Source organism: Balaenoptera physalus, assembly GCF_965194825.1.
Source record: "Balaenoptera physalus genome assembly, chromosome: 2".
Lineage (NCBI taxonomy): Eukaryota > Metazoa > Chordata > Mammalia > Artiodactyla > Balaenopteridae > Balaenoptera > Balaenoptera physalus.
Window position 1 is genome coordinate 142,979,150 of NC_138883.1, and position 25,539 is coordinate 143,004,688.

A 25,539-nucleotide genomic window follows, 5' to 3' on the forward strand; every position below is an offset into this window, starting at 1 on the left:
GATGCAGGGGACACGGGTTCGAGCCCTGGTCTGGGAAGATCCCACATGCCGCGGAGCGACTAGGCCTGTGAGCCACAACCGCTGAGCCTGCGCGTCTGGAGCCTGTGCTCCGCAACAAGAGAGGCCGCGATAGTGAGAGGCCCGCGCACCGCGATGAGGAGTGGCCCCCGCTTGCCGCAACTGGAGAAAGCCCTCGCACAGAAACGAAGACCCAACACAACCAAAAATAAATAAATAAATAAATAATAATTAAAATTAAAAAAAAAAAAAAAAAAGAGTGAGTCTAACAAAGGGACAACTGTGCCTCTCTTGGGAACCCAGCTGGAGATCATTCCAGCCACAGCCAGGGCCTCCTTTGGTTCTCATGATGAAGGGAGGGAGGGAGTCAGGAAGACCTGCCCACTGCAAAGAAGAGGCTATTAATTCACTCCCTGGGGGCTAAATGGAGCATTTTAATTCTACCTTACAAAATGAGCAGGATAAAAAGGATTTCATAGCTTGGTTAGGGACTCTATTATATCACTATCAAAACAAAACAAAACAAAACAACCTTAAAATGAAATTCAAAATACTTTACAAATCTCCAGGATCAGACAGGCCAGCGCTCTGCCAGCCGTCCCTGACCTCAGCTCCCCAGCCTCCTCCTTTGCCCTCTGCAGTGTCAGAACTGGGCAGCAGCTGGTGCTCAGCCACGCCAGAGGGCTAGATCTTGAGTTCACAAAAATGTAAGGCTCCTAACTTCTGGGAATAAGGTCAGGCTTTTCTCCCAGCAGTCGGCCAGTGCTACACTATCTTCAGGCTGGTCTTAGTCCAGTCTTACAGGGTACTTTGACTCTCAGAGCCCCTGAATCACCTGAGTGGGTAGTTTTTATTTTATTTTTAACACTGAGACTATGCCTTTTTTGCCAACTGAATTTGGGATCCAATCTTCTCCCAAGGACCAAATGAGTCCTGCTGTGAGGATGAAAAGAAGCTACAAAGAGCAGAGCAGAGCAGAGAAGGTGCTGGCACCCAAACCTACTGACCTGTGACCTGGCCTGTCACCATATCTGTATCCCATGTGTTGCCCCTTCCTAGTCCTTATTTTTAAATGAAAGGTAAAAGGGAAGAAAAGTTAATAAGATAAACTAAGCATAAAGATTACTCTAAAACAGTGATAAAACAGTTTGTTTTTTAAGGCAGCAAAGGTCCAAACAGAAAAAAAAAATCAAAGCAGTCAAAATTACCTCAGAGGACCAGGAGGAATAATCTGTAAAAATCTGTAAAATCTGTAAAATCTGTAATAATCTGTAAAAATCTGTAAAAATAAGAAATAACAACAAAGCATAAAACATGCCCAGAGTGCAGGGTTTAGGGTTCATGGTGGGGCTCTTGTTCCCGGAAGAGGCAGTTGAGAAGGTCAATATCCCAGGTGGGGCTCGCACAGGCATCTCACCTGGAGAGGTTGGTGGGTGACATTCTGCTGACCTAGCGGACTGCAAGCGGTGAGACCTGTTATCCTGCCCCAGCACCTTCCCTCTCGGCCCCCACATGGTGTCTGTGACAGTGGGTTCCAACACACGTTTGATGAATTATTATTACGTTTCTAAATAATTAGGATCCAAAGCAGAGTGTGTGATGTATATAGGGTGTAGAGAAGATATTAGAAGCCCTGTTTCCACCACTCAGTTTTCTATTTTTTGTGTAATAATATAACAGTACAGGGGTATGTATATATAACTGACAAACAAAAACGTAACCAGATTGGGGATACAAAACTCTTTTTTACTACTAGGATGCATGATCAAAAAGTTTAAATGACAAAATGTTGAGAATTATTGAAACTGGTCATGGCTATATGGGAGCTTAGTATTCTATTCTTTCTACTTTGGGGGATAGCTAAAATTTTCCATAATAAAAAGAAGAATTTCCACTTCAGATCCTCAGGGATGGGCATGGGCATGGCAGAGGTTAATGCAGACCCCAAGCCCCTGCAGGCATATTACTGTCTTTACAGGAAATACCACACAAGCCCCCACAGAGGTAGAAGTTTTAAACTGTCCATTCCCATCCCCACCTTCCTGCCTGGTGCAATGTCTTCAGTGGAAAGAGAGGCCTTCTGTTGAGTGCAGTTCCCCTTTGGCTCCTAATATGATCATGACTAGAGAAATTAGTTCTGGGTAAATTGGGTCTGCCCATTTATTTCCTCCAGAAGAAGCTGATTTGCTTCTTATGTGATGATGGAATGATGGAAAGGAACTGTGGAAGGGAGGAACTGGTTTTTGTGAGCTAAGACTTGAGCAGTGACAGGGCAGGGCAGCAGGAGCCTGGCCTAGAGGCAGGTTAAACAGGAAAGCAACTGGCCAGTAGAGTAAGGCCAATGGTGTCTTGTTCTCAGAGGCCAGAGGGGTCAGATAGGTATTTTAGGTCCGGTAGGAAAGGAGTCAAGGCACCTGAACGTGGCTTCACCCCATCACCTGCCTCTTCCTGCCGTATGAGACAGAGGTGAGGAAGAGTCATGTGTGGGCACGGACTGCCCTTCTTCCCTCTCCTTTCAGTCTCGCTGCATCCTGAACCACGCCAGATACACCACTGTGATTAAACTTGGTAAAATACTTCACTGAGTATAAAAGAGATCTGTAATTTGGAATTAAAAAAAAAAAGTAAGGGGGATAAATGCAACAAAATTGACAAAGTGTTGAAAATTATTGAGGGAAATGGGTGAAGGTGGTCAAAAGGCACAAACTTCCAGTTTTAAGATAAACAAGTTCTGAGGATGTAATGTATGGCATGGTGACTAGAGCTAATAACACCATAATACATATTTGAAAGTTGCTAAGATAGTAGATCTTAAAAGTTCCCATCAATGAAAAAAAATATTTGTAACTGTGCGTGGTGATGGATGTTAACTAGACTTACTGTGGTAATCATTTTTTTAAAAATCACATACATATTTAATTAAGAAACTAATAATGCAATATTACCCAAATAAAAGTAAGCACATGCTTAATTACCATGTTCCATATTTCAGAGAAGAGGCATTAAGGATTTATGCCATATGTTTATTTACAAACATATCATATCTAGGATGCTGAGTTCAAGAGTTTGATCCTTTTTTCAAAGAGACTGCACATCTTAAAATGCTCCTCTTCATATCTGTCTCATGGATTATTTTTTAAGCAGTTGGTGTCTTACTATAAAGAAAGGTGCAGTAAATCCAGACCCAAAGTACAAAGTCATCATAGCTAGTAACCACCACTTGTTTTCCACTGAAAATGGTAAATTCTTCCCTGGACCCTCCTCATAGTGGCTCCTACGGACCACTGAGGTTGTGAACCTCCGAATGCTCTGTCCCAACGCAGTGCTGTTGGAAGCTCGGCGAAAGGCGCAGAGACTGAAGGTGGAAGAAATGGCAGCAGCACACCAAGCCCTCCTTTCCTCATGACCTTGTTCCCCTCTGTATTGTGGTAATCATTTTTTGCAATATATACACAGAGCAAATCATTATGTTGTATACCTTAAACTAATACAATGTTATATGTCAATTATACCTCAATAAAACTGGAAAATATTAAGACTGGTGATGAGTGTAAGGGGGTTCATTATTCTGTTCTCTACTTTAGAGTATATTTTACATTTTCAAATAAAAAGTTTAATTTTTTAAAATTAAAATTGTGACACTATAATAAATTAAGGGTGTCTTTTTCAGCTTTAACCCAATAACTTACAGACATGCAAAAAAAGAGGTGAAAGCTAAGTGCTTTACCATATGGCCTGCAAAAATTATTACTAAAATACTTTTCTTCACATGACTTTAAAGGACAAAATAAGTGTATAATTTCACAAAGGAACTAGGAAGGTATATCATAAAAGAAAATGTTTCTAGAGGGAATAAAATAATCTGGAATGTTTAGTTAGATATAACAGCACATGGCAATTCTAAACAAAGCATATTGAGTTTCAAAAAAAACAACAAAATGTACATCCTGTTTTTGATTTAAAAGAGCCTTGGGGGGCTTCCCTGGTGGCGCAGTGGTTAGGAATCCGCCTGCCAATGCAGGGGACACGGGTTCGTGCCCCGGTCCGGGAAGATCCCACATGCCGCAGAGCGGCTAGGCCCGTGAGCCACAACTACTGAGCCTGCGCGTCTGGAGCCTGTGCTCCGCAACGGGAGAGACCGCGACAATGAGAGGCCCACGCACCGCGATGAAGAGTGGCCCCCGCTCGCCACAACTGGAGAAGGCCCTTGCACAGAAACGAAGACCCAACACAGCCAAAAATAAATAAATAAAATAAATAAATAAATTTATTAAAAAAAAAAAAAAAAAGAGCCTTGGGTACTTTTCCTCACCCGACCACTTGCTCATGAAGAGGCACACATAGTGTCCTATTCCTCCTGGATTCATACAGTCAGTCACAAGAGTTAGGAACGCCCTTACAGGCCTTTCAGTCCCACTACGCAGCAACCTCGCCGCGGCCATCCAGCCTCTACTAGACCCCACAGGAGATGGGACCCGATGACTTTCCCAGGCAGGCCACTCCTTTTTCATACAGCCCTGCTTCTGGTATATTTTCCCTTAGGCTGAGCTGTAAAGTATCCCTGGGGGAATGTCTTGGGGGAATCTGCCCAGATGAGAGGTTTCTAAAAATTCATCATTATAAGGTCATTCTTCTCCATGAGGAACCAAGTTACCGAAAGTAGGAGGATTGGTCTGTGGGACCAGGTTCTCCACTTAATTTGAGTTCAAACTGCAGATGAGTCTGGGTGCTTGTTTGGAGACTCCAAGTTAAGTGGGTTTGGCATTCCTTTTGTCACCTAATACAAAAACTGGCAGGGCTCATAAGGAGGGAGTCTTTTTTTCTCACCTGCAAGTGTCCCCCTCTGCCTACAGACAGGGGAGAGAAATCCAACCACTCAGACGTGAGCTGGTGAGAGCTGCCATCCTGAACCGGGCCCCTCCTTTGGATGGGTGAACGTGCTAGTGACAGCTTCTTGGTTCCCAACAGTAGGGCAGGGTCTCTCCCTTACAAGGAAGGTGGGCCTTTCTCCAGCTCTGGCCTGTGACTGGTGAGGTAAGCCTGGTCAGCCCTGCCTACGCAGGCGCAGATGGCCTAACTTCCAGGAAGAGGGAGGCGTGAGGAGGGATGTCGCATTTTGATCCCAAAGCCCCGCCCAAAAGGGCTCTGGGAGCTACCCAGCAGCTAGTAATAAAGCTAATAAAGCTAATGATCTGATCCTCCATCGGCTCCCTGAGTCAGCTCCCCACCAGTGAGAACCCAGAAAAGGGAACGGTAATCAATCAGCTTCCTCAACTGCCAGAATGTTATGGTTCAGCTTCTCAGATTAGGCACCATGAACACAGCCCTAACTAACTACTTTACCTGGCACCCTAAAAAATGGATAAGGGAAATTATCATCAGTGAATTTGGTTATTTTTGTGGGATTTCAAAGTTTTGAGGTGACTGTATTTCATCTGATGCTCCAACGGTGGAGGTGTGCAATCCGCATGGAGCATAAAACCAGAGAGTAAAAGTAAAATGTTTCATCAATGCAATAATTCAGATGTTTCCTCTAAAGCCACCAAGAAACTTATTGAGAAATGCTAAAAAAAATTTTTTTTTTCATTTTCTGTGTATTTTACTTGTTTGTGCTTAGGGAATTTTTGACATGTTTTGAAAATTTCTGGAGTTTCTGGAAATAATTTATGGTAACGGAGAGACTGACAAGCCATAGGATTAACTGTCAGTGGGATGTGCCACAGCAGGGAAGGGGACAGCCAGTGGGAGACTTCTGCCTGTGTCAGGATAATGACTGCCCCCTTTCTCCTTTCTCTTCCCTATAAACCAGCTTTACAGCTGTGGGATTGTGGCTTTTAATAAGGAAAATATATTTGGTCTTCCTCCTCATTTCTGGCACAGAGCTCCTTTGGAATTTCCTAAGTGATGAGAGCAGCAAAGGTGTTTTTTGTTATGTTAATCAGGTGACTTTTGGAACACACCTAATGGTAGGGGCTGGTTGTCTGGAGAACCAACCCTGTGATTAGAGGGGTGAAACTTTCAGTGTCCCCCTCACCACCACCAGAGAGGGGAGAGGGACTGGAACTTGAAGCAATCGCCAATGGCCGATGATGTCATCAATCATGCTTCTGTAATGAAGCCTCCATAAAAACCCAAGAGGCCAGGGTTTGCAGAACTTCTGGGTTGGTGAACACATGGAGATTTGAAGACAGTGGTGTGTCCTGGAGAGGGCACAGAAGCTCTGTGCCCCTTTCCCACATACCTTGCCCTACACATCTCTTACATCTGGATGTTCATCTGTATCCTTTATCATACTCTTTTATAATAAACTGGTAAGTGTAAGTAAATGTTTCCCTGAATTCTATGAGCTGCTCTATTAAATTAATTGAATCCAAAGGAGGAGGAGGTCATGGGAACCTCCGATTTACAACCAAGTTGGACAGAAGTTGTAGGTAACTCGGGGACCTATACTTGTAACTGGTGTCTGAAGTGTAGAGGCGGGGCAGTCTTATATAGGACTGAGTCCTTAACCTGCGTCACTTGATGCTGTCTCTGGGAAGATGGTGTCAGAATTGAGCTGAATGGTAGGAGAATAGCTTGTTGGTGTCGGGAACCCCCTTCTGCCCATGGTGGAATTGGGTGCAGAACCCTTAGTAGCCTACTCAGTCAAACTATGGATAGTAGGGCCAGGACATGCCAGGCCAGGGCACAGTCCTTTTCCCTAAACCAAAATCTAGGACTGCCCACTTCCCCAGGGCTGCTGTTCTCCAGTGGGGAAGAGTAGAGAAAAGGCAAAAATCCACACCTCACAGGCATAAAGCAAGAACTTGCTTCTTGGTGGTTCTTAGATATGGAAGAACAGATGGATCCCACTTAAAGCCATCAGTAACTAAGAAAATTCAGGCTCTGCTGGAACCATTACTTTTAAAGACAACCAACCCGCTTAGATCAAATTATTTAAATAAGAAATATATTTACATTCTTAAATAAAAGATGGACAGTGAAGAGACAACCTCCACCCCTTGTTCCCCTCTCTCCAGTTCCCACCTCCCAATGGGTAACCACATTATTAGTTTCTTGTGACTCCTCCCAAATGCTGATTATGCATGTACAGAAAATACATATTATTTCTACCCCCCCTTTTTTACACAAATGGTAGCATACTAATACACTGTTCTGTACCTTTTTAACTTAATTGCCAATTAAATTTCTAAACCTGATTCCAATTTCTTAGAAGTTCTTTCTCTAAATTCTCAAGATATAAAAATAGCCAAACAGGGACTTCCCTTGTGGCACAGTGGTTAAGAATCCACCTGCCAATGCAGGAGGCACGGGTTCGAGCCCTGGTCCAGGAAGATCCCACATGCCGCGGAGCAACTAATCCCATGCGCCACAACTACTGGACCTGCGCTCTAGAGCCTGCGAGCCACAACTATTGAGCCCGCGTGTCACAACTACTGCAGCCCATGCACCTAGAGCCTGTGCTCTGCAACAAGAGAAGCCACTGCAATGAGAAGCCTGTGCACTGCAACGAAGAGTAGCCCCTGCTTGCCACAACTAGAGAAAGTCCGCGCGCAGCAATGAAGACCCAACGCAGCCAAAAATAAATAAAGTAATTAATTAATTAATTTTTAAAAAAATAGCCAAACAAAAATATTAGAAAACTCAACAAAATTAAAAGTAAAAACCATCAGAGAACATATACCAAGGCTATAACTGGATCACTCCCTTCTAGACAGTTCATCTTGGCCAATTTCTCTAAGCCCTTATATCTATCTCAGGATTACCTGGTCCTCAAAGCCTAGGATCACTACCCTCTTCCCTTTCACTGCCTCCCTCTCATCTCCATTTAACCACAGCCAAGCCTCTCCCCTGGGGGGGTGGGGGTGGTGTTTGAAATAGAACTTGATGCTCTGTTCTTCTCCTCTCACCCCTGTGTCTCTTCCCTTCTCCACAGCCAAGTTTCCTGATGAAGGAGTTGCCTCAACTACCTCCTCAACTCCCACTCACCCCTCAGCCCCCGACCCCTCTACTCCACTGAAACTTCTCTCCCCAAGATAACCATTGACTTTCCTTGTTACTAAATCCAACTGGACGTTTTTCAGCTCTTAAGTTACCTGACCTCTTAGAACCATATGAAATTACTAACAATTCACTCTCTTTTGAAAATGTTCTTCTGGCTTCTGCGACTCCATGCTCTCCAGTTTCCTTCCTACCACTGTGGTGTTTCTTTCCAGTCTTCTATGCTGACTCCTGAACTTCCCGACCATCCTTTAAGTGCTGGCCTTCTTCAGGACTCTGTCATATAACTCTTTATCTTCAGCACGGACCTCTCACCAAAGCTTCAGACTTGTAGTTCAACAGCCCACTGGACAACTCTTCTAGGACTACCTGGCAGGCATGTCAAACCCAGCATGTTTAGAAACGAATCTGTCATCTTCCTCCCATACCAGCTCTATCTTGTGTATTTCGAATGTCTGGGAATAGCACCACCCTACAGCCGAGCCCTGGAAGTTTGGGGTTCTCCTTGAGCACTTCCTCCCAGTCCCTCCCCATCCCAGGCATCTCCATGTCTGGTCACTCTGACCTTCCAAACACTTCTCAAACCTGCTACTATCCTCAACTTCCCATCTACCCATTCCCCGGAATTACTGCAACAGCCTTAAAATTGGTCTTTTTGTCTCTAATCTTGTTTCCTCCAATCTAGCTTTCACAATGCAGTCAGAGTAATCTTCCTAAAACACAAATCTGATCACATCATTCAGCTACATAAAACCCATTGATGACAGGATTTTAAAAAATAGATCCTAACAAGTCGATTTTAAAGTTCACCTGGAAAAATAACCATGCAAGAATAGCTTGGAAAAATCACTGAAAAGAAGCATGAGAGTGAATTAATCCTACCAGAATTTTAAAATCTAATATAAAGCTACAGTAATCAGTTAAAACATTGTGATTCTGGTGTATGAATAGACACATAAATCAATAAAAGAGAATGGGAAGTCTCGAAATATAAGCAAACACATGTGGGAATTTAGTATATGATAAAAGTGGCATTTCAAATTAGTGGAGAAAAGATGATTATTCAATAAACAATGTTGGGACAACTGGCTAGCAAACTGAAAAAAAATTAAGTCAGATTCACACTGCATACCCTACGTTAGCATAAGCTCCTGATGGACCAAAGATTTTAAATCTAAAGATGAAGGCACAAAGTATTAAAAGAAACAAAGAGAAGAAGACTTTTTACAAAGCCCTAGAAGCCACTGAAAAACATTAAAGTTTGATACATAAAAAAATGTAAATGTCTGCATGGGAAAAAAAATCCCATCACAAAAAAAGTCAAAAGACAAACGGCAAACTGGGAAAATATTTACAACTTATAACACAGATAAACGTCTACTTTTTTTAATATATAAAGAGCTCCTAAAAAATCAATAAGAAAAAGATCAACCACCCTAAAGAATTAAGGGCAAAAGAGATGAACAGTTTGTTCACAGTAAAGGCAATACATAATACATAAACATAAGAAAAAATGTACCTCACTCATAGTAAGAGAAATGTAATTTAAAAGAACACAGAGACATGATTTTTCATCTATAAGACTGACAAAGATCAGCTGATAAAACACTGAGCTGGGGAGGATGTGGGCAAACAGGCACTTTCATACATGGCAGGTAGGAATGTAAATTGGTGCAACTTCTATGGAGTGTGAACTGACACACCTATCAAAGCTATAAATGCATATACTCATTGCCCCAGCAATTCCACTCCTAGAAATTTTTCTTGCAGTTATATTTGCATGTGTATAAAATCATATGTGTATAAGGTTGTTCATTGAAACTTAGTTTGTATTTTTTTTAAAGTCTGTAAATAACTTAAATATTCATCATTGGAGAACTAATTGAACAAATTATGGTAAATCCATACAGTAGAATACTGTGCACTCAAAAACAAACAAAACAAAACAAAATAAGAATAAGGATGCTCTTGGGGAGCTGATATAGAAAGACCTTTAAGATATATTAGTGAAAAATGCAATGTACAGGAATGTGTATGGTTAGCTACCTTCTGGGTAAAAGGGTGGGGTGAAGTGAATTATATATTCACATTTCCTAATACTGCATAAAATATCCCTGAAAGAATAAACAAACTTGATAGTGGGGGTTGCCTGTAGGGAGTGAACTGGGTGACTAGGACAGAGATGGAAGGGGTATTTTCACTGCACACTCTTTTGATTATCTTTAATTCTGAACCACATGAATATAAATACATATATATTCAAAAAACAACTAAAATTAAAATTGAAGAGCATATTACAAAGCTACAGTAACTACACTGATATGGAAATGGACAGAGGAAATGGGCAGCCATATCAATGTAACAAAACAAACAGAAAGGGACTTCCCTGGTGGCGCAGTGGTTAAGAATCCGCCTGCCAACACAGGGGACACAGGTTTAATCCCTGGTCAGGGAAGATCCCACATGTCTCAGAGCAACTAAGTCCGTGCACCACAACTACTGAAGCCCTCACACCTAGAGCCCATGCTTTGCAACAAGAGAAGCCACCGCAATGAGAAGCCCATGCACTGCAACGAAGGGTAGCCCCCGCTCGCCGCAACTAGAGAAAGCCCGCGTGCAGCAATGAAGACCCAGTGCAGCCAAAAATAAATAATAAATAAAATAAATAAATTTAAGAAAACAGAAAGAATCATATAAAAAATAAATTATTCAAGAACTGAGACAACAGTTTGGACACAGAAGGAAAAGGGTGGGATCTCTGTCTCAAGGCTCAAGACAAAATAAATCCCAAAGTAATAACAGTATTAGAATACTAGTATTAGTATTAATATGGGTTAAAAAAATTGGGTGAGTGTTTGAGAAATCTTGACATGATAAAGGCCATTCTAAACATACAGATTATAACACAGAAGTCACACAAAGATCAATACATTTGCTTCATAAAAATCAGAACAGAAAACTCCCAAACAAAAAAAAATTACTAAATGGAGAAAATATTTGGAATATATATGGCAGATTGTGGTGGACAGACTCTAAGGTGTCTCCTGATGATCGCCAACTCCTGGTTCATGCCTTTGTGTAATTCCCTGCCCTTAAGTGTGGGCAGGACCTGTGACTTTTTTCTCACCAATAGGATATGGCAATGGAGTGATTCCGTTTTGATATTTGAAAGCCTCTGTCTTGCTAGCAGAGGTGTTGGAGAGACCCCTCTTCACTGGTCTGGAAAAAGTAAGCTGCCATGACATTAATGACATAAGCCCACGTGCCAAGGAAGTGTGGGTGGCCTGTAGGAGCTGAGGGGAGTCCCAGGCAAGAAACTGGTGCCTCAGTCCTGCAACCACAAGGAAATAAACTCTGCCCAAGGGAGCTGGGAAGCGCATTCTTGGTTCAGCCTCTGATGAGCCCACAGACTCAGCCAGTATCTGCACTACAGACTGGTGAGACCCTGAAGCAGAGAAACCAGATAAGCCGTACCAGACTTCTCACCCACAGAAACTGTCAGATAATAAAATCCATGTGGTTTTGAGCCAGAAGCTCATGGTAATTTGTTACACAGCAACAGAAACCCAATACACAAAAAGCCAATTTCCTTAATACATAATAAAGAAGTCTTAAAAACCAATAAAAGGATAGAGTACTCAACAGAAAAACAGGCAAAAGACTTAAAAACATAGTCTACAGAACAGGATATACAAACCGTCAAAGAAACATAGAGATGCTCAACCTGTCTTTTGTGTTATTGTCCTTAGCACCTCAGAACAGTGCCAGACAAGTAGGGGCTGCTCAATATTTATTTGTTGAATGAATGAATAAATTTCACTCATGATTAAAGGAATGTCAACTGAAACAATGAGATGCCATTTCTTACCCAGTAGATTAGCCAAGATTAGAAAGATGGATATAATTTGAGTAGATGTTTTTCCGAAGATAATATACAAGTGGCCAGTAAGTACATGAAAAGATGCTTAACATCACTTTTCATTAGAGAAATGCAAATCAACTACAATGAGATATCATCTCACACACATTAGGATGGCTACTATGAAATCCACAGAAAGTAACAAGTGTTGGAGAGGATATGGAGAAATTAGAACCCTGTACACTGTAGGTGGGAATATAAAATGGTACAGACAGTATGGAAAACCATATGGCTGTTCCCCAAAATATAAAACAGAATTGCCATAAGATCCAGAGATCCCACTTCTAAGAGTATATTGGAAAGAACTGAAAGTAGGATTTCAAAGAGATATTTGCATACCCATGTTTACAGCAGCATTATTCACAATAGCCAAATGTCCTTCCCTGCATGAATGGGTAAACAAAATGTGGTATATACATACAATGGAATACTATTCAGCCTGTAAAAAGGAGGCGATCTTGTCACATGATACAACATGGATGAACCTGGAGGACATTATGCTAAATAAAATAGGCCAGTCACAAAAAGACAAATACTGTAAGATTTCACTAACTTGATCTCGAGTGGTCAAATTCACACAGAGAGAAAGTAGAATGGTGGTTACCAGGGGCTGGGAGGAGAGGAAAATAGGGAGTTGTTATTTAATGAGCATAGAGTTTCTATTTTGCAAGATGAAACAGTTCTGGCTACTGATTGCGCAACAGTGCAAATATACTTGACATTACTGGACTGTATGGTTAAAAATGGTATAGATGGTAAATTTTATGTTACGGGTTTTTTTATTTTTTACCACAATTTTTTAAAGTAGGTATATTCTGTGGTGCAGACAATATGAAGAAACAGACACTATCATAATGCTGGTGGGAGCAGAAAGTGTAACTACCTCTATAGGGACTATTTTGGTAATATCTACCTTAATTGTAAATGTACACATCCTCTTACCCAGCTATTTTACTTCTAGGAACATATCCTACAGGTATTACCCTTACATAAATACCCAAAGATACATATAACAAGAACATTCACTGCAGTTTGCTTTGTAATAGTGAAAAACTAGACAGTCTAGGTGTCTAGACCTCAATAAGAGACTGGTTAAGTAAATGATGGGATAGCTATGTAAAAGTATACCATGCAGCCACTGAAAAGAATACGTATCTTTATGTACGGATATGATGTCCAAGACATTCAAGTTTTGCCTTCAAGGTGGAAGTTATTTATTATGGCATGGTTCCATTTGTGTAAAGAGAAAGTATATATATATATACACACACAATACATGCTTGCATATACACAGAAAACTCCTGGAAGGGTGCAAAAGGAACCCTTGGCAATAAGTACCTCTGGGGATTAGACTGGGGGAGAGTGTCAAGGAGAGAAAGGGAGACTTTTACTTTCATTTTATATACTTCTATTTTATTTGAGTTTTTGTAACAAACATGTATTACTTTTACATAAAAATTAATTTGGAAGGATAAATAAGTGAGCAAGCAGACAAGCAAACAAAGAAATATTTCCCCAGTATCTTTACATTGCCCTTAGGACAAAATCTAAATCCCTTAAAAAGAAAGTAAAATCCTTTGTAATCTGGTCCCTATTTTACCCTCCAGTCTCACGTCTCACCACCCCCACCTCACACGCAATCTATGCTCCAGTCTCACCAACCTCCAGTTCCTCAAACAGGACACGTTTTCTCTCGCCTCCAAGCTTTGCCAGATGCTGTTTCTTTTGCTTGGAACACTACCCACTCCAACCTTCAGTCACATGGCCCTCAAGTCCCAGCTCAGACATCTCTTCCTCCAGGAAATCTTCCCTGGAGCTCCCCCTACCCCCAGTCTGGGGTAGGCACCCCTCAGATGTGTTCCAGCCGCTCTCTAAACCCCTCCGTCCTGGGTTTATCACATGGTCTCACAATGACTTGTAAAATCATTTGCAATTTCCCACCGGACTGAAGTTCCTCCAAGCAGTGACCATGCCTGTCTGGGTCACTGTCCTATCTCTGGTATCAAGCACAATGTCTGGCACATAGACGGTGTTTGATACATATCTGCCAAGTTGGACTTTCATTACAAAAGAACTATAACCACATTATAGACAAATCAGGAACACAGAAGAGGGGAGGTGGAATTATAATCCTACCACCCAAACACAAGCACTGTTTCCACTCAGTGTTTTTGTTCCCTGTGCATGTTTTTTCATAGCTGTATTCCCAAGCTGGACATTTTGACAAGACCCTCCTGACACAGACATTTTGGTTGGGGAACATTTTGCTACACCCTGTGGAAACATGAGACTTTTATCAGCCAAAGTAAAGACTGCTGTTTTTATAATCAAGTAATGTGCACAAGAGATCACAGACATCCCAGACTCTTTCTCACCACTAACCTACCTCTCATTCGCCAGGACTTTTATTTTGTACCCCATTAATTACTGGATTGTTTGAACTCTTATGAGGATGGATTACTATTATAATTTTTTAAAAAGCAGTGATTTGGGATTTCTCTGGCGGTCCAGTGGTTGAGACTCTGCCCTTCCAGTGCAGGGGGCGTGGGTTCGATCCCTGGTCGGGGAACTGGGATTCCACATGCTGCTGCGGAGCGGCCAAAAATATAATAAACAAATAAATTAAATTAAATTGAAAGTAAAAAAAAAAAAAGCAATGATTTACTTACAGCCTACTTGGTTAACTTCTAAAATTTAGTACTCCTTCTCCCAAATAATCACTATAAAGAAGTATTAAAACATCAATATAATGTATGCGTGGCTGAAGAAACTGTTAAGAATTTCACTGAGGATGTCCCTGGCAGTGGTGAGGTCAAGAATAAGAAATCACACTAATGCCCACACACCCCTCTCCCCACCTCCCTCCCCAGGTCTATAAAGAGAAATTTGAGAATCTGAGAAGAAGCCCACATAAGACACAAGTGACTCCTCAGAGCACCTCTGAGCCCTGCCTCAACCCTCACTATCCTCCATCGTTTACCCTCAGCCTGAGATTAGAGGTTGGCAACAGGGGAGAAGACTCAGACATGAGATTCGGTTCTATGTTTTGCTCATTACTTGACTTTTTTTTTTTTTGCCACATTAAAAAAACAAAAACAAGAAAAACTAATGTCTCAGTGGGAGTGTCAAAAAGTCCCTGGGGACAAACCAGTTACGTCCTAGCAGCTGTGTAGAAAGTTCATATACTCCTCTAACCATCAGTGCATACAATTTTGCACCTCCTTTTAAATTGTTCCTTTAATATAGTAATACAAGTATTTTTCCATGTAGCTGCAGAGTCTTTACACTCATAATTTTAATACTGAGCAGATGTATCATATTTTATTCAAGTCAGTTATTCACTATGACAAATAATACTGCAGCATTATCAGACCTAAAGTTTTCTTTTCACACCTTGGATTACTGTCTTAGCTCGAGTCCCAAAAGTGGAATTCATCAAAGAATATGAATATCTTAACACTTCATGCATATTCTTAAACTGCTTTCAAAAAGATGTACACTGGGACTTCGCTGGTGGTACAGTGGTTAAGAATCTGCCTGCCAATGCAGGAGACACGGGTTCGATCCCTGGTCTGGGAAGATCCCACATGCCACGGAGCAGCTAAGCCCGTGCACCACAACTACTGAAGCCCGCGCACCTAGACCCTGTGCTCTGCAACAAGAGAAGCCACCGCAATGAGAAGCCCGCACACCACAACAAAAAGTAGCCCCCGCTCACCGCAAGTAGAGAAAGCCCACGCGCAGCAACGAAGACCCAACACAGCCAAAAATAAATAAAATTAAAAAAAAAAAGATGTATACCGATTTACAATGTCTGTAATAACATATACAAGAACAAATTTCATTACCCCCTCACCAACATTGAGTATTAACTCAAATTTTTTCCTAATTTAATGAGCAAAAAGGCTAAATTATTACTTCGATAATAATTAACCTTTATTGGCATTTACAACATTCCAGGCACAGTGCTATATGCTTCATATACATCATCTCATTTAATTTTACAACAACCTTTTGAGATGGTACTAAAATGTTATCCCCATCTTATGGATGAGGAAACTGAGGCGTAGAAAGCTTATGTTCTTGAGTGCAAAGCTCAGCAAGGGTGGAAGCAGGCTTTGAACTGAAGCTGTCTAAAGCCTGAGTCCATATGCCAACCACTCCTGCCCATGGTATCTCATTATTGTTTTAATCTACGTATCATTGCTTATAGTGACAAACACACTGCCAAAGATCTCTTTGCTGGGTGAATTTCCTATTTCCTGATTTTTCTATCCATGGCAAATACAGACAAGTCCAAAGGGGTCAGAGGTAGCTTAAAAGTCAGGGTTTCAGAGCCAAAGTTTTGACAAGGGGCAGGACAGGGTCTGTAATAAAGCAGGTCAGAATCAAGAGAAGACTGTCTGTAGTTACTGCAGGGACTAGACGTGGGGCCTTTGCCATCTGCCTTTCCTCAGTGGCTGGGATGGTAAGGCTTCAAGGGCCGGATATAGGGCAGAGAGAATCAAAGAGGCGGGTCGAGCTTCTGGCCCTCCAAACCGCCTCAGAAGTTCCTTAAGAACTATCTCACTCCATTCTGGTGTGTGAAGGCAAGAGGGCGGCTAGTACCAGCCCTAATGATGTCACAGGGTTAACAAATGAAGAAATCAGGAAATGGTTTCTTTTTTCTTCAAAAAATACTCTGGTTGAATTTCCTCAACAGGTTTCAACTTCTGCATTTAGAGAAAACAGTTCTGTTTTAGTAATCCAACAAAAGAATAAAAAAACTGCCGGAAGGATTGCTAGTAGCTACAAGCACAAACTCCACAATCAAACAGCCAGGACTTGAAATCCGGTGCTACCATTTATGGCTGTGAGATCTAGGGAAGCTTCGTAATCCCTCTTAGCCTCCTCTGTCCCTCCCCTTAAATAGAGACAGTAACAGAACCTACCTCCGGGGTTATCGGGAAGAGTAAACAATGTATGCAAAGTACTTAGCAATAGTGCCTGATGCCTGGTACAAATTTGGTACATTTTCACCAGGAGAGGCAGTGGTAGAAGTGGTAGCACTAAAATACTAACAGTAGTAATCTTGTTTGGAAGGAAGGAAGGAAGGCAGGGAGGGAAGGAGGGAGGGAGGGAGGGAGGAAGTAAGGGAGGGAGGGAGGGAGGAAGGAAGGAGTAAATTTCCTTTTCCACTGCACTCAGAAGTAAAGGGTAAATGTGCTGGTCAAATGGTATGGAGTGGCTAAAAAACTCTAGACGAAGTAAGAAGAATTTGATTCTGGTATCAGCTACTTACTAGATGAGAAACATTAAGCTAATCATCTACTCTTTCTTGCTTTCAATTTTCTGACCTATAACATAAGTGTTGCATCAAAAGAGCTACAGGGTCTGTTCCGGTTCTAAAAATTCTGCTTCATCTGCCAGGGCAAGCAGTCAATATGGAAAGATCTCTGTTCCAAATTAGAGCCATCCTTTATTGGCAGAAGCCCAGTCAAGGCTATGCTTTGCTTCCCATAAATGTTTCCCTTTTAATGTCCTTCTCTCTGCTTCATTTTGAGTTACATTTTAATTTATAAGCTGCTTCAAACCTTTCAAATGATAGTTCTTCAAACCTTTCAAATGATAGTTCTAAATTAATTAATTCTAAATTAACCCTGAAAACTACTTAGAGACCAACAGGCACAGACTGGTAGAAAGCATGTCTTGAGCAATTTCATGAACGACAAGATGGTGGGTGAGAGATACTGAGAAGAGATAAGCACAGCCTCCAATGCAACAGCAAGTCCCTGAGCTCTTTAGGTCATAGGCATCCTGGCAGATGCGGCAGCCACGGCAGCTGGGGAAGAGTCACGACCTGTGTGGCCATATCTGCTTTTGCTGACCACCCCTGCCTCCTTCCTCACTAGCTACCTGATCTTTCGGACCCCGCTTGCCTTTGGTCTTGTGCTTTTTTTTTTGTTACCTGAGCCCCGTTTTTCTTCGTGGCTCTAGCCTCCCAGTTCTAGCTTTTCCTGACCAAGTTCCAGTATGAAAATCTCAGTTCAGGGGAGACTTAAGACTAACCCAATGAGATATTTCCTAGATAGTCAAGGGAAGGGCAGAAAGTAGTATTCAACTAGGCAAAAGACTTCTCAGGTGGCTGACAAGTGAACAAACAGATATAACCTAAGAGAAGGAACCAAGCAAAAGTCACATTGAAATGGGCATCTGTTGGCCCCTGGGGACTAGAAAAAGGCATCTACCCAGATGAGAAAAAGAAAGAATAAAACAGTTTCCTGGGCTTCCCTGGTGGCGCAGTGGTTGAGAATCTGCCTGCCAATGCAGGGGACACGGGTTCGAGCCCTGGTCTGGGAAGATCCCACATGCCACGGAGCAGCTGGGCCCGTGAGCCACAGTTACTGAGCCTGCGCGTCTGGAGACTGTGCTCCACAACAAGAGAGGCTGCGATAGTGAGAGGCCCGCGCACCGCGATCAAGAGCGGCCCCCACTTGCCGCAACTAGAGAAAGCCCTTGCACAGAAACGAAGACCCAACACAGCCATAAATAAATTTAAAAAAAAACAACAAAAAAACCACTTTCCTAACTGAAAATGAATTGATTTAGTGTGTCCATACTTGTTTAATTTGCAAAATAAAAGCAAAAGCCTGGGACAGATAAACCTGGGTTTGAGTCCAGACTCCAACACTTAACACTTTGGTGACCTTGGGTACGGTTACTGTTTAAATGTCAGTAAAATGGGGATAATAATGCTTATCTCAGAGGGCTAACGAGAGGATTAAATGATACGGGGTTCACAAAGCACAGTCACGTACTCAGTAACTGTACTCTTCTCCTCACCACCGCTAAACTTCTATCTAATTAACGCCTGTGGGCAAGTGTTTTCCCTTGTACTCAAGCAAACTAGCATACAAGAAGGTAGTTACCATGGTGACTGTCTCTGCCAAGGTTACAGGAGAACATGGATGGGGAGAGCCTTCTGAGGTCACGTCCCCAAGAGGCTGGGGGTAAAGACGGAAGAGGGCTGTTAGTTAGCTAGCTGTTGCTGAGGCAGCCAATTTCTATACCCAGGGAGTTCCTTGAAGCACAGACTATTGCCTTTGAACGGGGAAACCACCTTGGTACCTGACATCAAGGCCTGTGTAGAATCTTCTACAGATGTTATCCTGACTCCTGGAAAACATCCAAAGTAATCATAAACAACTAAAGCTTCATTTTTAAAGTCTAAAGTATAAAAACTGGCTGTTTCATAACATAGGGACCAATTCTGACTCCTAACTATTGTGAAACTTTGCAGGGAATCAGAACAAAACTTTGGCTATTTCTACTGCCAAAAAGTGTGAGAATTTAAGTTTAGTTGGAGACAATCACTGCTTTAAATGTAGTACCTCTTCTCACTCTCTTTTATGATTCAGCAGTCAGAGTCTGGAACAAGGAGAAAGGTAAGAGGATTACTTCATATTAATACGATATGAACTTAACATGAAATCAAAATGCAAGGAAATCCAGAGACCTGGGCTCTGTCCTGGTGCTGGCTCTGACACCACCCAGGTCTGTCTTCTTTATGTGGATATTCCCTTTACCTTTCCTGGAAGCTGCACTGGGTCAGGGGATCAACACATAGCCTAGCTGACCCCACGAGAGGCCAATGAAGACTTTCCACAAAAGTGTTTTCATCTAGTCAGTGAAGAACGAGTAAGACGTAACTAGCCTGTCCAGAATTTAAGCAGCTTTATATAAACAGCAAAAATTCTTAGTTCTCTAGCCCTAGAAAGGGTACTTGCAATGAAAGAGGGAAAAATGATACCAACAATTTATTGAAGTTAAATTAGAAGGCTGGTACGCCTAGCTTCTAGTATTTCACTCAACAGGAGAGTTTGTACCAGGAACTTTGCAACATTTCTTGAGCAATAACTATGTGTTGGGCATTGTTCTAAAGACACATGTGTACTAACTAATTTAATCCTCACAACGACGTTATAGTAGGTACAATTTTTTAATTTTATTGTTATTTTTTTAATATTTATTTTATTTATTTGGTTGTGACAGGTCTTGGTTGTGGCAGGCTGGCTCCTTAGTTGCGGCAGGCATGCTCCTTAGTTGTGGCTCACCAGCTCCTTAGTTGCAGCACGCACGTGGGATCTAGTTCCCTGACCAGGGATCAAACCTGGGCCCCTACATTGGGAGCGCGGAGTCTGAACCACTGAGCTACCAGGGAAGTCCCTTAGGTACTACTTAGTAGCCACATCTCAGACTAGTGAACTGAGGCACAGAGAGGTTAGGGATCTTGTCTAAAATCCCAGTGACAGGGGACTTCCCTGGTGGCGTAGTGGTTGGGAGTCTGCCTGCCAATGCAGGGGACACGGGTTCGAGCCCTGGTCTGGGAAGATCCCACATGCCGCGGAGCAACTAGGCCCGTGAGCCACCGCTACTGAGCCTGCGCGTCCGGAGCCTGTGCTCCGCAACAAGAGAGGCCGCGATAATGAGAGGTCCGCGCACCACGATGAAGAGTGGCCCCCGCTTGCCGCAACTAGAGAAAGCCCTCACACAGAAACGAAGACCCAACACAACCAAAAATAAATAATAAATAAATTTAAAATCCCAGTGACAGTTAGTGGGGAAACTGGTAATCAGATCCCCAGACTGACTCCAAGGACTGCACTCTTGACCGCACACTGAGATACCAAGACAGAGCGTGAAAATTGTGTTTATTTTGATGCACTGGATGGCAGGTTGTAGAGATTTATGGAAGAGATTTACTGAAGATGCTTTTTTTCAAAACAAGGACTTTTGTATTATTAAAGGTTTCTGAGAGACCCATTTGTTTAACCCTCAAGAGGCTCACAAGACAGTTCTTGTGTGAGACGTCTCCACAAACTAAACCTGGACTGGAGGGTGAAACCAGGAGCACTGGTGACTCATTCACGGGACATTTACTATTCAGACGCACCTAGATCTGCAGCTGGGGTGGGCGGTATGTGGCTGCTGCCCTCAGTCCCCACTGCTGCACCACCCTGACCTTCGAGGACCTGCAGAGCTGGCGGCCTGATACTATGTCACACGATTTCAGAAGAGCCTCCCAGGTTTTGACCATATGAACTATGCATCTAGTTTCTGAGGCTACCCTGAGCTCACCCCATAGGGCAAGTCTGAAGTCCTCGTTATCTGCTCTATTCATGCCGCAGAGTTGCAGGGGGAAAGAAGACTCTGCCCATGGAGAAGACAGCGTAGACCTGATCATTTGGAGCCACACCCACAAATTCCAAGACTCTTGAAATTTCTGATTATGTGGCCAAAGTCTGGGAAATGTTTGGATCTACTTAACTCTGAGAAAACACATTCTCTTTCAAGAATCTGCTAAAACCAAACCTGAGAGCCACCATCAGAGACACAAATTGAAAGGCAGGATTTAGAGCTGTCCTAACTGAATCCCACAAAGTCCTAGCACTCAGTCAGTACTTGTTGAATGAATAAATCTGTATTCTCATTAGCTTGATCAAGCACTAACACTCGACCGCTAACTACAGGTACACCTTGCTTTTATTGTGCTTCGCGGATATTGCATTTTTTACAAATTGAAGGTTTGTGGCAACCCTGCATTGAGCAAGTCTATTGGTACCATTTTTCCAACAGCGTTTGCTCGTTTTGTATCTTTGTGTCACATTTTGGTAATTCTCGCAATTTCAAACTTTTTCATTATGATTATATACGTTGCAGTGATCTGTGATCAGTGATCTTTGACGTCACTATTGTAATTGTTTTGGGGTACCATGGACCGTGAACATATAAGACAGTAAACTTAAGCAGTAAATGTTGTGCGTGTTCTGACTGCTCCACTGACCAGCCGTTCCCCCATCTCGCTCCCTCTCCTCAGCTTCCCCATTCCTTGATACACAACAATATTGAAATTAGGCCAATTAATAACCCTACAATGGCCTGTAAGTGTTCAAGTGAAAGGAAGAGTCTCATGTCTCTTACTTTAAATCAAGAGCTAGAAATGCTTAAGCTTAGTGAGGAAGGCATGTTGAAAGCCGGAAAAGGCAAAAAGCTTGGCTTCTTGCACCAGTTAGCCAAGTTGTGACTGCAAAAGAAAAGTTTTTGAAGGAAATTAAAGGCGCTACTCCTGTGAACACATGGATGATAAAAAACAAAATAGCCTTATGTGATATGGAGAAAGTTTCAGTGGTCTAGACAGAATATCAAACCATTCCCAACATTCCCTTAGGCCGAAGCCTAAACCAGAGCAAGGCCCTAACTCTCTTCAATTCTATGAAGGGTGAGAGAGGTAAGGAAGCTGCAGAAGAAACTTTTGAAGCTAGCCGAGGTTCGTTCATGAGGTTTAAGGAAAGAAGCCACCTCCATAACATAAAAGTGCAAGGTAAAGCAGCAAGTGTTGATGTAGAAGCTGCAGCAAGTTATCCAGAAGATCAAGCTAAGATAATTAATGAAGGTGGCTACACCAAACAACAGACCTTCAGGGTAGATGGAACAGCCTTCTATTGGAAGACGATGCCATCTAGGACTTTCATAGCTAGAGAGAAGACAATGCTTGGCTTCAAAGCTTCAAAGGACAAGCTGACTTTCTTGTTAGGGGCTAATGCTGCTGGTGACTTGAAGTTGAAGCCAATGTTCATTTACCATTCTCGAAATCCTAGGGCCCTTAAGAATTATGCTGAATCTACTCTGCCTGTGGTCTATAAATGGAACAACAAAGCCTGGATGACATCACATCTGTTGGCAACATGTTTGCTGAATATTTTAAGCCCACTGTTGAGACCTACTACTCAGAAAAAAAATAAAATAAAAGATTCCATTCAAAATATTACTGCTCATTGACCAGGTAAATGGTCACCCAAGAGCTCTGATGGAGATGTACAATGAGATTAATGTTGTGTTAGCAGGTATGAACCTGCTAACACAACATCCATTCTGCAGCCCATAGATTACGGAGGAATTTCAACTTTCAAGTCTTATTATTTAAGAAATACACTTCAGGGACTTCCCTGGTGGTCCAGTGGTTAAGACTCTGTGCTTCCACTGCAGGGGGCACGGGTTCAATCCCTGGTCGGGGAACTAAGATCTTGCATGGTGCACATGGTGCGGCCAAAAGAAGGAAAAAAAAAGAAAGAAATACACTTCATAAGGCTATAGCTGCCATAGACAGTGATTCCTCTAATGGATCTGGACAAAAGTCAATTGAAAACCTTTTGGAAAGGATTCACTATTCTAGATGCCATTAAGAATATTCATGATTCATGGGAAGAGGTCAAAATATCAATGTTAAAAGAAGTTGATTCCAACCCTCATGGATGCCTTTGAGAGATTCAAGACTTCAGTGGAGGAAGTAACTGCAGATATGGTGGAAACAGCAAGAGAACCAGAATTAGAAGTGGAGCTTGAAGATGTAACTGAATTGCTGCAACCTCATGATAAAACTTTAACGTAAGTTGCTTCTTATGGATGAGCAAAGAAAGGGGTTTCTTGAGATGGAATCTACTCCTGGTGAAGATGCTATGAAGATTATTGAAATGACAATGAAGGATCTGGAATATTACATAAACTTAGTTAATAAGACAGCAGCAGAGTCTGAGAGGATGGACTCCAATTTTGAAAGTTCTACTGTGGGTAAAATGCTATCAAACAGCATTGCCTGCTACAGAGAAATCATTCGGGAAAGGAACAGTCAACTGATGCAGCAGACTTCACTGTTGTCTTCTCTTACAAATTGTCACAGCCTCCCAGCCTTCAGCAGCCACCACCCTGATCAGTCAACACAGAGACCCTCCATCAGCAAAAAGATCACCACTTGCTGAAGGCTCAGATGATGGTTAGCATTTTTTAGCAATAAAGTATTTTTAATGAAGGCAAGTACATTGGTTTTTTAGACATAATGCTATTATACTTAATAGGCTACAATACAGTGTAAACATAACTTGTATACGCACTGGGAAACAAAAAAATTTGTGTGACACGCTTTATTGCAATATTTGCTTTATTGCAGTGGTCTGGAACTGAACCTGCAATATCTCTGACGTATGCCTATATATGAATAAAAGAGTATTCCAAAAACATTATCAAAAGACAAATGACAGTGTGAGCAAAATTATTTGTAACACATAGGACAATGTGTATATCTAATATTCAAAGAACTCCTGCAACTTGATAAGGGAAAAAAAAAGGAAAAGAAGGAAAACTGGGCAAAGGTTATAAACAGGAAATTCCCAGAAGACATCTGAATGGCCAATAAATATATGAAAAACATGTCAACCTTACCAGCAATCAAGAAAATACGTATGAAAATAACATACCCATGATCTCATGCAGTCCTTCTATCTGAGAAGTAGAATCATTGTCCATTTTTTATAACAGAAAATTGAAGCTTGAAGAGGTTTTAACTCAACCAATAATTGGCAGAGCTGGGACTTGAATGCAGATTTGTCTAGTAAAAAAAGTCTATGTTTGTTCTAACATGCTGCCCTATCCAATTATTTGTGTGTGCTCACATCCTCTTGGTCAAGTCACTTAACCTCTCTAATTAGACTCACTTCTCTCATCAGCAAAATGGGATTCACAAAAGTACCTTCACATAAGGTTATTGTGAGAATTAAATGAGATACTGCTTATGAAGTGCTTGGAACAGCGCTTACGCATGGCAAATATTCAACTACCTAATTCATTCATTCAACAAATATTTAATGAACTCATACCATGGCCAGGCACTGTTCCAGACTTTAGAAATACAGCAGTGAACCAAAGTGCCCTTGACCTCATGGAGCTTACATTCCAATGGAGGAAACAGAATACAAATAAGATAAATAAATAGAAATATATAGTATGTTGGATAATGAGAAGGAGAAAAAAATAAAACAGGAAAGAGGGTGAGGGGTTATGATTTTAAAGAGGGAAGGCCTCACTGAAGGGAGATATTTGAATAAAGAGCTAAGAGAAGTGAGGAAGTAAGCCATTCAGATTTCTGGGGGGAGAGCATTCTTGGCAGCGAGATCCTAGAGAGGGTCCAAGGAGTAGAGAAAAAGACCAGAGCAGAGCGAGCGAGAAAGGGTGCTGGACAGATGTGCAGCAGGTAAGAGCAGAGAGGTAATGGGCCTTATGGGGCAGTGACTGCACTTTGCACTTTGGTTTTACACTGTGAGATGGGAAGCCACGAGAGGATTCTGAAAAGAGAAGTGATATAATCTGGCTCATCTTTTAAAAGGATCACTCAGATGGCAGTGTTGAGAATAACTGAAAGGGGATCAGGCAGAAGCCAGCACACCAGTCAGGAGGCTCTTTGTAAGAATGCAGGGCAGAGAAGACACTGGTTCAGACCAGGGTAGTCAGAGTCTGGCTATATTTTTAATGTAGAACCAAGAATTTGCTGAAGGTTCAGATGTGGGATGTGAGAGAACGGGAGGAGTTAAGGATGAGTCCAAGGTTTTGGCCTGAGTGACTGGAAGAACACAGTTGCCATTTGCTGAGATAAGTGTCCAGAACAGAGGCTTCCTGACTGCAGGCACTGTAGAACAATGAGAAATCTAGGGCGCTCTGGAATCCAACCAGAAGGCACAATGGGTGGCTGACATCAGGAAAGTGCATCGGTCACTGTTTCAGGGCAGGACTTC

At 42.1% G+C, this 25,539-nt stretch overlaps 1 protein-coding gene, 1 long non-coding RNA gene and 1 pseudogene across 9 annotated transcripts in view; 1 reads left to right on the plus strand and 2 right to left on the minus strand.

The window, feature by feature from the left end:
* CRTC3 (CREB regulated transcription coactivator 3) overlaps positions 1–25,539 on the minus strand; it is a 126,524-nt gene that overhangs the window by 49,622 nt on the left and 51,363 nt on the right. For 5 of the 7 annotated variants that reach the window (XM_082448692.1, XM_082448691.1, XM_082448689.1 and 2 more), the window contains one exon: positions 12,492–12,548. The exons of the other annotated variants lie outside the window; for them this stretch is intronic. In XM_082448692.1, coding sequence (XP_082304818.1) covers positions 12,492–12,548 — 57 coding nt within the window. The remainder of the gene's footprint in view (positions 1–12,491; positions 12,549–25,539) is intronic. 7 annotated transcript variants of the gene reach the window in all.
* LOC309655634 (cytochrome c oxidase subunit 7C, mitochondrial pseudogene) lies at positions 1,309–6,273 on the minus strand (annotated as a pseudogene). Its single transcript has 2 exons — positions 6,260–6,273; positions 1,309–3,436 (listed from the first exon to the last, which is right to left on the minus strand). The product of its transcript is annotated as a cytochrome c oxidase subunit 7C, mitochondrial pseudogene (transcript).
* Positions 12,555–25,539, plus strand: part of LOC309654629 — a 266,307-nt gene continuing 253,322 nt past the window's right edge. The window contains exon 1 of the long non-coding RNA XR_014260356.1: positions 12,555–15,733. This is a non-coding gene — a long non-coding RNA (uncharacterized lncRNA). The remainder of the gene's footprint in view (positions 15,734–25,539) is intronic.